This window comes from Lutjanus erythropterus, chromosome 22 (genome assembly GCF_056507025.1).
Source record: "Lutjanus erythropterus isolate fLutEry1 chromosome 22, fLutEry1.hap2, whole genome shotgun sequence".
NCBI classification, from domain to species: Eukaryota; Metazoa; Chordata; class Actinopteri; order Lutjaniformes; family Lutjanidae; genus Lutjanus; species Lutjanus erythropterus.
This window is the reverse complement of record NC_139338.1, coordinates 24,822,164-24,838,168: the sequence shown is the minus strand read 5'-3', so window position 1 is coordinate 24,838,168 and position 16,005 is coordinate 24,822,164. Positions and strand designations below refer to the sequence as shown.

General features: G+C 39.2%; 1 protein-coding gene across 2 annotated transcripts in view; it reads left to right on the top strand.

The window, feature by feature from the left end:
• Window positions 1–16,005, top strand: part of anks1b (ankyrin repeat and sterile alpha motif domain containing 1B) — a 297,352-nt gene that overhangs the window by 86,253 nt on the left and 195,094 nt on the right. For both annotated transcript variants that reach the window (XM_084710483.1, XM_084710482.1), the window contains exon 4: window positions 13,734–13,886. In XM_084710483.1, coding sequence (XP_084566609.1) covers window positions 13,734–13,886 — 153 coding nt within the window. The remainder of the gene's footprint in view (window positions 1–13,733; window positions 13,887–16,005) is intronic.

Genomic DNA, 16,005 nt, shown 5'->3' with positions numbered 1-16,005 from the left:
GTATTGACAATGGTGAAATGACCAGGAATTAGGGGACAGTGATGGTGACTGACATGCAGACAGTTTGGCTCCAGAATTTGAATCAGCAGCACTTAAAATAACATCCATCCAGGCGGACTTTGTTGACTGACTAATGATGGCACATCTTACCTCGAGGCACTTGCCCGGAGCAAAGTTGGATTAGAAAGATTTTTTTGCTTGCGCCTGACCGTGGCATTATGAGGGACAGTCGTGTCCTCCAGACAGTTGGTCCAACTGACGTAGAGCAGATGTGGTGTGTGTGTGTGTGTGTGTGTGTGTGTGTGCGTGCGTGCGTGTGGGAACCAGCTCCCAACCTCTGGGTTTCTTCTGTGCGGGGCCTCTGGTCGAGTCAATTTAAGGGTGGGTGGGTGAGTGACTAGGTCAAGTATGTCCCCCTGTGCTTCAGATTCATCCCAGGAATGTTTTCTTTTCCACCAGCAGGACGATGGAGGGTTTATACTTCTCCTCCGTCTTGTCCTCCTCCCTTTATGAAGAGAAAGGAGCATAAAATCATCTAGATGATAAGAGAGATTAGAAGGATTGTGCACACTGCGAGGTGTCAGACGCATGCGTGGACACATGCATGTGTGAAATGCTTCCTGCAGGCTTCTGTCCAGGTGCAGCAAGGCCTTCTGGGAGCCTGCAGGCTGTGTGAACTAAGACAAAGGTAAAAGGTCATGAGGTTGCTCGCCTGCTGTGTGTTTCCTACAGATGCCGCTCTGCGTTTGGGCCGTGTGTGTGTGTTCTCCGCGCCAGATCGTGCACACATGTTGCTACCACACATGAAAACGAAACCATGTGTTTCCTGACGGTCAACATGCCAACGCGGCCTCTGTGAGAACTACTACAAGAAATCGCCCTGGGAAAGTCCTTGCTCAAACATCGCCCACCGCCACGCTGCCAAAACACACACACACACACACACACACACACACACACACACACACACACACACACACACACACACACACACACACACACACACACAGACACACTGAGCCATAGGATGTTTTCTTGTGACTAATGTGTTTAAAAAGAAATGTTATGTCATGTGTTTTTCTCGGCCTGACGCTCCGGCGGTAGTGGGCTTGCTAATTAAAGTTCAGTAAAAGAAAACTGATTCATCTCGCCAAGAATCAAAACAAACTACAGCCCTGAGTGATTGTTGCACGCTGAGAGCAGATTGTGTGTGAGCGTGTTAATGGAGGTGTTACATGAAGACACGCAAAAACATTGGCAGGATTTTTCTTTGTGGTAATTTGACAGAAAATTTAAGCATGGTGCTTAATTTACTTCTTTTTAAGTTGCTAATCTGACAGGCAGGTCAGAGTTCAAATTTAAGCTGCAGAGCGGCAACCCTGGAGCTGCTGGAGAGTTTGTGTCTGAAAGCAGTTTAATGTGATAAAAGCATTGAGATATTCCTTTAAATTTCCTCCTGTGGGTGGATTCTGTGTCACATTTTTAGATTTTATGATGATTTTATCAAAAAACTTGTCAAGGATTAAAAAAAATATGATGAATAAAGATCAAATCAGCTGTGGTATGTTCAGAGGAGTTGGTCTCAGACTGCCTCTGCAAAAGGGTGAATTTATGAAAATGCAGCACTTTTAAAATTTCAAATATGATCTTTTATATTTGAAATTACTTTGATGAATGAATACATCTTCATACTTATGGATGGAGATGGAAACAGAGATCCAGTAAAATGGTCTTTTTTATGTAAATGATTATAATTATACCTGAAGGATATCATTTTCATTTTAAACTGCAATAAAATATGAAGAAATAAGACTAAAAGCATGTGTCAAGATCACAGTTTTAAAGTCAGTACTTAATAAGAAAATGTAAAGTATTATTATGGCAGCAGAGCTAAAATCCTCATTGATTCATTGATTATAGCTGATTAGTTGGCAACAGTTTTGAGAATCTGTTAATTGTTATTTATCAAGCAAATGCTTTTCTTTGCTTTATTTTATTCACTGTGAACTGATGATGATGGTTTTCTGACATTTTATTCACTTAACAGTTAATCAGTTCATCAATAAAAATAACTGTTAGTTGCAGCTTTAGACAATAGTGCATACTGGGAAATTGCCACCTCTTATGTGCATCTGTTTACATTCAGACAGCTATACAGTGAATATAACACACAGTAGATATAGATATAATTACACATGTCTGTCCAGACTCATATAATTGAGGTGGTGAAAATTTTGAAAGATTTTAGTAAAACATAAATGTGTATTTTTTGACAAAATCAAAGTTATCACGTGTGATTCCAGTGAATAATTTCCAAACATGCTGTCTTCACTAAGATTATTTTTACAGAGGACTGATAAAGAGCTGAACATTATAATGTCACAGTGAAGATGACCTTTGACCTTTGGGATTTAATATGTGTTCACAAGAACAGAAGAGAGGGACGGACTTAACATCATCAAATGTAGCGTATTGGCAGTCATCATACCAGTTAATTAATTCCACACAATTGAATATAAATATGTACAGCCAGGTATTTGAAAAATACTTTGATATTTGGGATCTTTATTTAGGAATCAAAATTGTGTCTGCCTTTGACCTGTGCACCTCCAGATAAATCTACTGTCTCTCCTTTTGTTGGGAATGTCTTTTTTGTCTCACTCCGCCCTCAGTGCTTTTCCTTCCTCCTTTTATATTCTCAGCTCTCTTTTGCATTCACTCCTCTTGGCCTCAGGTACTTTATTCATGTTCGCTCTCTTAATAACTGCTCTTTTTATTCTCCTGCTCTTCCTCGTGGCTTTTCTAACGCAGCAGGGAACTAATTATTATACACGTCTCTCCTCCTCCTTCTCTTTACAATGCTCATTCTTCTCAAGATGTGATATTATTAAAGATTTTATTCTTGAAAAAAAAGTTTCCCCATCCTTTTAGACTGAAAGAAACATGGTCATCTTGATAATTTACCTAAATTTTTAAAATAAAAATTGTATCACGGAAAAAAAGATTTTGATTTTTGAGAATCATTTAGAAAATCACATATAAAGTCACTCTAGTTTTCCCTTTTTTATCAAAACAAAGAAAAACATTTTTGAAAATATTTTGAAAACAGTTTGATTCAGACTTCTGGGTGGGTGGTTGCCATGACAGCAGTTGCTAGGAGATGCACTGTCAACATTTGCAAGGCCCTGTTGAACAATTAAGTTTGTATTACAATCTAACAAGGTTCCACTCAGAAAGTGGAAGCCTAGTTTGCAGACATTAGTTTGACTCCCTCTAGATTAGGGATAGATATCATTGGGGTTTTATTGATACCAATACTGGTATTGATACTGATGCTTCTTATTGATATGATGCTTATGGATACCCTCATTCTTTGTGGGTTTGACTCATGCATGTCGCCCTTTGCTGTGTGTCATCCCCCCACTTTCTGCCCCCGTTTCCTGCCTTCACTTCAGCTGCCCTGTACATTAAAATACAAAATAGATTTTTTTGTTTCTTATTTGTATTTAGTGCATAAAATCAAACTTTCTGTATTAGAGCAACTTTATTTTAAATTTTTTTCACATTTCAACTTTTTTCTCAAAATGCAAAATAAAATAAAATCTCCTTCCTCTTTATTTTTTTCATGCATGCACCAGTGCTGAAAGTCATTTTGATTTTATTCTTGAAATGCAAAGCTGAAAAAACTTTTCCTCTTTTTTTCCCTCTTAATATGGTCCTCATACTCTGTCGCACCGACCCACACAAATATTGCACCAATAAGATCTCCAGAACAGACCATTTTGACTGAATAAGGGCACAAAAACTGCAAGAATACACTAGCTTCTTGGCAAACATGCATTTTAATTTCAGTTTGATTTTAAGAAAACAGAAAAAAATAACTTGTGAATAAAAGCAACAACTACAGCAGCTAAAAATGTAAAATGTTTGGAGTTTTGTGTGTTTACGGAATATATTCAGATATTAATAATAAAAACAGGAGCGAGAAGGAGAAGAGTTTCACCTTGCGTGTCTCGTGCTCTTTTTTTCATTCTCTATTTATTTACCCAGCTCGCCCCAGGCAGCGCGGCTGAGCTGCTGGGATTATGAGATGCTGTAACATAGACGAGGCTCATCCTGCATATCAGTCCATCAGCATTAACACGGTGTATGTTCAAACAAATACGTCTGCGCTCCACTCGCTCTGGTTTCATTTCAGCCCGGGACTGTCTGATAAGGCTCGCTTATTTACATGGATGTAGCTGTTTGTTTGGTCCCATGGAGGTGAATTTAGATAAGACTGATAGTGTTTGCCATGGGAAATGTGTGAGAGTGTGTGCAGGTAAATGCACTGTAATACTACAAGTGTGCAAGCAGATTTTTGTCAGTGTCCTCAGTTATAAAGACAACGAAGGGCTGCAGAGATAGTAGAGGTATATACATGTATCTATAAACCTGGACTTTGATCTTTTTTTTTTTAAGTCTTGTCCTTATTTGAGAGCACAATGGCCAAATGCCAGGAAAGCAATCATCAAATAACCAATGATTTTAAGTCTACAGATATAATAAATGTAACTAAAGGGTTAAGGATGATTTTATCATTTGTTAGCACAAAGTACAGGGACACTGGAAGTCAGTCAGAGGTCAGTCGATGACTAATGATGACTTAGTATCCCAAAGTAATGAGTCACTATCCAAATGATGACTCAGGATCTCAAAATAATGACTCCGGATATCAAAATGATGACTCTGTATCCCAAAATGATGACTTAGTCTCTCAAAATGATGACTTAGTATCCCAAAGTAATGACTTACTATCCAATTAATGACTTATGCCGGAGATATACTTGCTTTTAACTACGCGTTTGCATACATACACCCCTACACGCCCCTACGCACTCCTACGCTTCATGGCTGCCTCACATATCCTGCGTCCATTTGGAGCGATGGTTGTGTGCGTCGAACCCACCCCTGGTTGTGTGTGCAGTGTTAAAATCAGGATCTCAAGAGAAGACACTTGCATCTAAAAACCTTAGTGACAGAAAAGAGGCAGGAGACAAAATGGTGAAATCAGCTGGGACTGTGTGGGCGGGGCATCTAGGTCACTGTGGCCACAGGGCAGATAATTTTTTGAGGGTCATAAGGCCAAACTGAGTGGAAATTCCTGCCCTGGATATATCATAAAAAATGACAACAAAATCCTCCTTAAACTATAATAAAACCACACAGCTGTCTTGCAGAAAAAGAATGAGGGGAAGCAGATTCTTTTCATTACACACAATTTTTATATTTGTGACCATTAACTGTGTATCAGTGCTGTATGCTGCGGAGAGAAAAGCTCTGACATCCATTTGTATGGGCATGTCAATAATGTGCTGCCATGCCTGTTGATGTGTCATTAGTGGATGGCCGTTGCTCAGAGCCCAATCAGCAACAATACACCGAAGTGCGAGATGATATCGGAAAGCTGTCAGAGCGAGCGTAATGGAAATATATAACCCACTCTGAGAACATGGAGGGAGGATTTTCTCCTCTTCTCCTCCTCTCGCTTGTCCTGTCACTCCGTGTCTCTGTCCATCTCTTTGTCATTCTCCTTTCTGTCTGGGAATTGTGTTTTTCTCCCTATCTAAAGCTTTGTCAGAGGTGCGGTGGATTGGACTGACAAAGCTTTATTGTCCGTTTAAGGCTGCAGAGACAGAACGTGTCAGCAGCAGCGGCACCGACAATAGTTGCAATCTCCGTCCCCGTGGTTATCATATCCGTGTTGAAATTTATTTCACCATTTGCGTAATCCGTGATCCAAATGTTAATAACCAAATGTTGACAGAACAATCTCACCATAGGGTCCACTCAGCAGCTCTTCTGCTTTGCTTGTGTCACATAATCTGCTGGATGCTCTCTTTTTTTTAAATTCACAATAGGCAAGTGATTACAAGGCAGTGACAAAAATGTCTTTTACATGCAAAGGTGAAAGATTTAAGCACAGGACAGCTCCTTTGCAGCCACAATTAATGACACAATACATACATAATGCAACAACAACAAGTGCATTTATTTCATATATATATATATATATATATATATATATATATAATCAGATAACTGTGCATTGATGCATAAATGCGATGCATTTAACCTATACCTGTTATCTGTTCACTCACTTGTAATATCCATCTCGCAGAATCAGAACGAAATCGCATTTTTTTTGAAAAAAGAAAGACGTCTGAGAAACCAGCATTATAGTGAGGTACTGTAGTGCTGCAGAGATGCCCTGGCCTAAAAATCATGTTCTCCAGATGAAAGAAAATCTGTTTGTTTGGCACAGACCCCAACAAACATCACATCATCGTGATTTTATTAGTTTTTATTCAGTAAAAATGAAAGTTGTAATGCAAAAATGATCATTCCCACTAATGGTATTGCATATTGCAATCGCAGTTTCAGTCAACTTAATTGCACTATGACTGTTTTTTTTTTTTTTTTACCATATCATGGCCCTAATCACAATCTTAGTGATTATAGTTTTATTGCAGAAACAAACAAACAAAAAAACAATGATTAGCATGCTGTGCATTGATTATAATGTTAATAATAAGTTAATTTACTCCTATGCCATGTGCACAAATGGTTTAAAATGAGCTGGCTGGTTATTAACTTTTAAATATTTCTTCATTTAAGATGTTTGAGAGGGGTTAACTGAGGCTATGTATATTTATGATGTGGCTTTCGCCCTTTGCTGCTTGGTTGTCCTGAGTGGTAAATGTTCAACTGTCCGTTGATCTGAGCACTTGAGGGTTCATTCACCACGGAAACAGAAGATGACAATACAATATTTCTGCTGTTCTGGATCTTTCAAATGTACCCCATAATTCTCCTCATACTAAACAACCAAAATATGAAACAAAAGCAAGAAAGCTGCTATCACTCCTGAACAGCTCCTCAGGGTCTGTGAGATGATTAACAGGGTAGGAAAAGCAGAAAAATAGTGTTTATTTTGTTAGACTTTTTAGTTGCGTCTAATCTTTTCTTTTCTCTTGTGAATGGCAGGATAATTTTTTCCCTCCTCAGGCCACTAATTGTTTAAATACATTAATTACTGATTATGGTTTCACACCAAAGCAGCCCAATGGAACTGAAGAGAATATAGGAAGAAGTTATGCAACTCTAGAGTAAAACTGTGCCGTCATAACTGCAGTCTCCTGTCAGCGCTAGAATCCCATTATACATGCATTGTGGAGGTCAGTGGATTTGGGTTCAAAGTTTAATTTACTTGAGCTTTGGCTGCAAATCCTGCTGGAAAATGAGGACAGTGTGTACGCCTTATCCACTTGAAATAATGGCCATGCTCTTTGCAATGTTGAGCTTGTGTATTAGGGAAGAAATATGCAACAAGTAGGACAGGGCTGCAAGTAAGAATGGCTTGATTTTAAAGTGGAAACAGACCTTTTTCTTTAACTCATCATTATGAAGTAAAACGTTGATTGTAATTGCTGTAGAATAATGACACTATCCACATTTAGATTGGTTCCCCATAAGCCTCGCTGTAATTATGCAATTTTGTCTGTCAACACACACGATATTTCCAGGAAAAACAATGTCTCTGTTATAGACTAAATTAATTAATTCATATTTTCCTCCTGATGTTTTCATTTAACGTTGCTCTCACCTCCAGCCTGACTCTAACCCCTGCTGTAGTTACTTGTATCTATGAAGTAAGAGGCTAACATTACTCAAACTTGAACTGTATGTAAAATTGTGACTGTTTTAGTTTAGATCTTCGGTAGACATGCTTCTTCTTTCTCTCATATTTCCAAAGTCTTGTTGATCATTTTGACCAGTGTTTGAATGTTCCAATTTTAATACAGAGGAAAAACTACTGGGAAGCTACAGAGTGATACAAAAACCTAAAAAAAGACAAATATAATGGACCCACCCACCCTTTAACCATTGTACTAAATCCTTAAATGTACCTTATATATTAGGCTATCTGCATACAGCAACCATATTTATACAACAAGTAGTTCCGACCAAGCAATCTGATTGGTCAACCAGAAAGCGATTAGCACGACAGCATTTCATCACTAACAATATAACTCCGCCCAGAGAGAGCGATATTTTTAAACCGTTTTTTATTCATGAAAATATATCACAAACTATATATAGCTTATTGCATTCTAGTGGGTAATTGTTTTTTCTAATATTTAAGTAACATTTATGGAATAATTAAATCAACTTTCCTCGTGAATATCATTTATGATGCTGTTATATTGCTACTACGCTGCCTCATTTAAAACAGGTGTGTAGAGTACACAGTTGTTTTTGAGAGGATAAACGCGAACAAATATAGAATATGGATGAAAAGTCTTAGTTTTTCAATAGCTACATTTTAACTTTTGGACTTTTCAACGCTCTGGAGTTACTGGAAATGTCTAAATCAAACATTCAATCTCCGTTCAGCATCCTACATCGGCTGTGTTGGTGAGTCTGCCACAGGTGCTACTAGCTTAAAAATACTGCTGAAGTTTCACGTAAATGTGTCCGTGTAAAATTTATTTTTTTTCAGCCGGTATCTTAGTTGCAACAAGATTGAGCTAACGAAGCAGTTCTGTGTTTGTGTGCGTGGTTTTTATACCGTTTGGGAAACCTCACGATCTGGGAAGCATTAACGTTAGCTCAAGTTGGCTGCTAACTCAACGGGGAATGGAAACTGTCGCTAGGTAGTTGCTTAGGGCCGGACTACTTCCTGGAGTAGTGAAGAAGGTCTCATTACATAGGCGTTCTATTGACGTGACGGATTGTTTTCCGGTTATTAGTCAGACCCATGTGTGTGCGGAGATATCGCTACTTAAAAGTTAATATTAGTATTCTTTTTAGAGTGAATTGCCCCGAGTATGAGTGGATTTTAATTATGGCTTTTATTTTTATTTTTAGTTTATCTCTCTTGTGTAATGTTGCTTAAAAAAAAAGATAGCCCCTTAATTTCGTTTGTTTTTATTTGATAGGCAGACTCACAAAATGTGTGTTCTTCCATTTATAGTGAAAACTGATTAATAACCTAATAAATACTTGGGTCAGATTTGGCCAGTGTTGTAAATGAGTGTGCTACATACATGATCTACTAGTAACCATAGTAACCACAATTTCCCATGCTTCACATTATGTTACCAGTTTTTTCCCCCCACTGTTCTTTCTTCAGTAAGAGCAAAGGGTCAAAGCTTTGAGTTTGACAATACTCTCTGAGGTGTCTTCAAAAATATTGAACTTTGTGTCACACTGTTCTCCTCTTCCACTTTGTTTTTATATATTTGCTCACAAATATATCTGTAATTGTAACATGCGGGTCAAAATAAATTACCTATTGGGCTCTTTTTCCAGGCACTATCAGATTTAACCTTTAAAGGATGATTTATTCTCCAGACACTGTATTACTATTCTACATTAAATTCTGTAGGGAGCAAATGATGACTGATTGTGCTGCATTTAAGGTGGTTTGGGAGTATATTACACTGTGATGAAGACAGTATATACAGATGATTAGATAAGATGAAACTTAAATGAACCCTCAGGGAAAATGGAAATGGTGATACAGTAGAATATCCACGCAGGGACAGAGCAAATAGAGTTTATTAAGCATTATGCAACCAACAATTACAGCAGTAAACTGTGATGAATGTGAATTACAGTGTGCATGAGTGTGTGATTATTGTGCTTACAGTACAGCGGGCCTGCAATCAGACCTGCTCTCTCTGGAAGGTTCCACTCCACCATCGATGTAGGGGTGTGCAGTCCAGGGGGAAAACATGTGGATCTGATTGGCTGCGGAGGGGGGCAAAGCTCTCCAGCACGTTTGTGGTGTTTTTGCTGCTCGATCACGTGTTTGTGTGTCTTCATGTCGGGGCTCTTTCCCTCTTGTTATTCTCGCATACACAGTATCTCTTCATCTCCCTCACTCACCGCTCAGAGGAGTAAATGAAAGGAGGGAGAGAGAGAGGAAGAGGAGGGAGAGGAGGGAGCTGTGGCTCTGGGGAGAAAGAGAGTAAGAAAAGGCATGAGATGAGATCTGAGCAGCAGAGTGTGGTCATGGTGTTTGGGAATTTTGACATGAATGTTTGAGTGGTGCATTCAAGGCAAGCAATATGAGGGGATTTGATAAAGAAATGGGAGAAGAAGCAGGGAAAGATCAAGGACATGTCTGTATGTGCAAGCATGAAACAGAATATTTTCAACTGTTGATTAAGTGAAGGCAAGCTAGGGACTTGATTGTCAGAGGTACAGGGTGTAAATTTATGGGGATTTATTTGCAGAATATGACAGAAAAAAAAGTATGTTTTCATTTGTGTATAATCACCTGAAAAGAAGAATTTTTGTGTTCTCAGAACATTAGAATGAGCTGTTTATATCTACAGAGGAGGTTTGGGCCGTATCCATTTTTCCATACCTTCATACCCTTTTGACATTTTTCCAGGGTATACAGTATTATGATGGTATTTGTGTAAAGCGGCTCAACTACACTGTACTCCACTGTATTTAATACTCCCACAATGTAGGTGGAGCTGATCGTCATTGCAGCACTATTCCTACAGCTGGGAAACGATGCAAGCGCCACTTCAGTCTTGACAAGATGCAGCCTTTATTCACAGACAAACTCAAACCTAAACTGTAAATTTAGAGCACCGTCACTGGCATATTCTGACAGAATGACAACGTCACTGCTCACCTTTCCCTCCGCTGAGTGTGCATCCACCGTAACTCTTTCACCAGTAATTAGTATGCTCCTCACCCCAAAGTTACACACTCATGATGAAACACTCTGACCAGTCAGTTGTTTGCAGTGTTTGTCAGCGTACCTTTAGCATTGGGACTGAATCCAATATATCACAACATTTCATGTTTTTGGCAAGTTTCCTAAACACTGTTAGAAGGGGAGGGTGAGACCGAGGTGTTTGTATGTAATGTTTTGTAACTTAAAACTTGAAATACGTCAGCGTTGTCATCTCATGTTTGTTTGACTCATTCATCCACCTCATCTCCTCCTTATGTGCTTTCTTGCTCTTTATGCTGCTCCTGTCATAATGACTACAGTTAAATATGGTAATATAAGGTAAAATATGGGTTGTGATAAGCTGCTTGCACAGACGATCTACACGGTTTGTGAGGACATGCTGCTATAGACTGGGACCAGAATCCACAGATAATATAATAAAGACACTGTGCATACTGTATACTACTCTATAACTATATTCTTTGTAAGCAAACCTAGTAGAGACTGATTTCTTTCATTTGTTGATATTTGATTTTGTGGGATAGATTCCTGCTTTCTCTTTATCCAACTATTCCTTTAGTCTCTCTACCTTCTTTCCCTCTCCTCTCCTACTGTCTCCACTTGCTTTTGTTCATCTTTTCCCTGTTTTTCCCCTCTCATTGTTACATGACATAGTGTTAAATTTCAGCTACTTACTCAGAATGTAGGTTTTGTTCTTGGACAAACCCCAGCAACAACACAGACTCACACGCATGCCCTTTTTAAAATTCTCTTTTCTCCTCTTTCATAATATCCACAGAAGCCTAAATGCGTACATGCATGTGTGTATCTACAGTATACGGTTGCAAGATTATCCATTTTCAAGTATAATAGTAACATACAGAGATTTAATCCCTATATCTCTCTCTTCTCCACTGGTGTGACTATCCATCATGTCTCTGTCTCCTTTATTGGTGCTCTGCCCAGTTTTGCAGTCATTACTGGGCAGTTTTCACCCAGAGCTGCGGGGCCCCAGGGACCACCAACAATGTTCTTGTCCTGACAAGGGCCCCTGGAGAACCAGAAAATGGCCAAAGTTCCTCTAAACATAAAAACCTCCCAAGTTCAAAGTAACTTTTACAGCACACACTCGTCTCTCTGAGACATTTCAGGCCCAAGTGTTGACCAGAAAACTATGGAACGTGAACAAACTTATATTATTATGGGAGTCTGGGTGACATTGATAAATGTGATGTGTTGAAGTTGGGCTGAATTGCTGCAGTTTTTTTTTCTTTTTACATAATTATGAATTTGAGTTGACGTCTTTCTTGTCAAGTTGAAGTCCTGAAACGTATTGTTTTGTCCCCCAACCCAAAGTTATTCAGTTCACTGTCATAAAGGAGTAAAAACACTAGTAAATATGAACTTGTTAAAAGCTGTGATTAAAGGATTTTGACTTTTTTTTCCTTAAAGTGATTAATCGGTTATCAAAATAGTTGGCAGTTAATTTAATAACCAATTACTTGATTAATCCTCGCAACTCTGTGCACAAGGGTAACACAATGTTTTCATGCTTTTCAGCTTCAGCTTGTAGTTGGTGTAGGTAATGTGCCAAGAAATCACAGATTCACATAATAACAATAATAATGGTAATGATTATGATGAAGTGTAGATGTTGTCACAAAGTGCCTGGGTATATATCTATATTTCAGTTTATTTCACTTTTATTCAGCCAGAAAAGCTTTATTGAAATGGAACATTTCTCAAGCATGTGAATATCAGGAGAAAGTTTAGACAGATACAGTGATTTCATCAAAATGTTTTTTTATTTAAACCTGTCAATTTGTGCTGAGAAATATTAAAAACAAATTTAATCACATACATTCATTGTCAGGCCAAAACATTGGTAAATTATTATTTTTTTAAATTTGTGTGACTTCTGCCTCATCTGTACTTTCATTGTGATCCAACGCTGGTGTGCAAAGCAGAAAACAGTGTGTCCAAACCAGATATATTGTAATACAGTTTTATTTACACTAACATACAGCCAGCTGTTATGAGCTACGTACAAGTCAGGGTAAGTTCTACTCCAGCTTCTCTGTCAGATGCATTTTTTTGAAGTGTAGCAAATGGTGCGCATGTAAACAGAATTGAAACATACTAATCAGCAGTTTGGAAAGTAACTTGTCAGATTCTACTTTAAAGAAACTTTTCGAGAGATGTGATGCATATGGTGTACAGATGGCGGTGATCAAAATGTAGAACGCTCTCCTAGTTTAATGGCAGTAAGATGTAAGTCACCAGTACATAGCTGCTTCTGGATACGTTGATTGGCCTGCTGAATGGAAGCTGACAGGCTCAAATGGTAGAGTGTAGCGAAAAAGGCTCCTATGGGTTTGAGGAAAAGCTTTTCGGCTTCTGTTTCACAGACAGGAAGCTATAGATTTCCCCTGACAGCTCTCACAAACCCGACACGCTTTTGGACTTTGTACATGCAGAATGATATACGGAGCGAGACATGTGCTTCATATGTGTAGCAGAAATGTTTGCACAAAATGGATTTCTGTCTTGAATTTCACCTTGTGTCAAGTTTCCAATGAATAAAACTAACTGCTGCCTCCTCCTTCTTCTTCTCTTCCCTTATATCTCAATCCTTTCACCCACATTTGCCCTACTTCTAACTCCCCACTTTATTATTTTCTATACCATAAATCACCACCAACTCATATTCTTCTTTTTTTAATCCTCTTTTCCTTAAACATCTTCCATCACCTCTGCCTGATTCTCTCATTCTTTGCTTTCGACCTTCTCTGCTGCCTCCCCGCTTCACTCCATCCTTCTTCTGTCATGTCTGTCCCCATCTTGCTCTCCTCACTTCATCGCACCCCCTGCCCACTCTTCATGATTCCCATAATTCCTACATCCACTCCCACCTCGTCTCTCATCCCTCTTTGTGCTTCCCGTCACCCTTCCCGCTGTCAATCCTCCTTTCTTTCCTTTTGTTCTTCCACAGAACCATGAGAGGGAGACGGCGCTTCACTGCGCGGCCCAGTACGGACACTCTGAGGTGGTTTCAGTGCTGCTTCAGGAGCTGACTGACCCCACCATGAGAAACAGCCAGCAGGAGACGCCTCTGGACCTGGCAGCGCTGTATGGACGACTGCAGGTCAGTGAGAAAGACATATATCAGTTTTATGAGAAAAAAATCACTAAAGCACTTAAAACTCACATAAAATGACAACACATCTAGTCATCAATTAAATTAATCAGTTAAAACATTGTCACTACCATCAGCCTGTGAGCAACACCCCATCAGTTTTTTTTTGTTTGTTTTTTTGTTATACTTATCCACAGCTCGCTCATGAGGATTTAACAGTTTGATGACAAGAGAGATAAAGTCACACACTGACCTTTACATCCAGAGAGCAGAACTCAAATCTCCATATAAAGGATGAAGAGGAGCCTCCAGAATGATTCAACCCATTCAAATTAATGAGAATGTCAGAAATGTCTGCTTCCAGTCACTACAATGGCGGCCTACCCCTCATAACAATTAACTTGCACTGAAAATTATATTGCAAGTTCAAAAAAACTTGTTACTCTGCACCTTTCTGACTGTGATAACACGGTGGGAAGCTGGGGATCATATCATGTTGTTGCCATGGATATTTCTACTGTTTGTGGGATGTTTGAGAGACAGGTGTGAACCTCTGCATGTGTCCTGGTGAAGCTCCTCACTGGCAGGTGACAGGAAGCAGCTGGTGACTCAAGCTGCACTCGCCACAGGACAACAGTGGGTGACACACTCTTAGAAATCAATCTGCTAACTAGAACCATGAAAGATTCTTTGGCTTGTCCATAGGAGAACCCTTCTTTGGTCCTGGTTGGAGCCTTTTATAAAAGTCCAACGTGGAACCCATTCAGAGAGTTGCACCTAAAATCTAACATAAAGAGTTACACCTAGAACCATCTGTGAAAGGTGAGGATCAGAGAACCCACCTATGGTGTAATGGTTCTATGCAGAACCCTCTCCAGAGGTTGTATTCAGAAGCTCTCCACCTTCTAAGGATGCCAGTTTTTTTTTTAGAACCCACCCACAGGGTTCTACAGAGAACCTTTTTAATATTCTAAATGATTTTATGAAGAATCGACCTAGGGTGTTCTTCAGAAAACCTTTTTATTTTCCAAGGGTTCTATTGAGAAACCACCAAGGAGGTTCTACCAGGAACTTTTTTTTATATTCCAAGGGTTTTATCTAGAGCACACCCAGGGTGTTCTACCAAGAACCCTTGTATTTTATGGTACAAAAAACCCTTGACTTAATGAAAGAATTCTTCAAGGATTTCAACAAGAACTTGTTCCTCCAAAAAGGTTTCTTAATAGAACCTTTAATCCTACGAAGAACTCTTGTCAAACCCTGTCTTAAAAAGGGGGTTCTCAGCGAGTGTAGCTGTGGCAAGACCACAGGATTCACTGTTGATTATTTTAAATATGGCAGATATTTAATGAAAAGAAAACTTAAATGCTTAAGGTGCTACAGAGGCTGGCAGGGGCACATTTTTAGAGCTGCGACTTTGCTCTTTTGTTAATTCCACACACACACGTGTGCACATTCACATTGAGAGGCATATGCCACAAATGTCTTCTGATGTTCAAATGCAATCACACTTTCTCTCTGCTGAGGCAGTGAGTAATTGCAGTCAAGCCGTACAGGTTTGTCTGAGTGTGAATGAATAATTTATAAAGGCAAGCGGTATTTTCTCGCTCGCTCTCCCTCTGTGCATGATAATGAAGGGAAATCCCTGTGGTGGAAGCTGCTGCTGCATGGAGATGTAACTAACACAGGGCAAAAGTTTACCATATACACACATGCAGCACGCTTACACACAATGACACATTAAAGGAAGAGGAAGCTTTCGAAAGAGCTGCGTGTTGCTGAGCGGAGTTATTAAAGGCCCCATCCATGATCAAACAGAAGGGTAGCTCCACTACTACAGCTCAAAACAACCCCCTACTACGCTCCAATTGATTGACAGGTCTCTTAATACATGGACTTGCTATGCAGAACAAATAATGAAAGTATATTTTCGTTATCGATCGGTTGGGGAAAAAAAACACTAAATGGTCATTATCCATCTTCAGCTGACCTTTTGCTGAGCCTGGACGCCCTGTTTCTCTGCCTGTCAAGTTTTTTTGTTAAAGCCTGACACAAATTCATATTCTTGCTTTACAATAAGACTTAATAACTTAATAACACACATAATTTATTTATAGGTGTAGTCTTA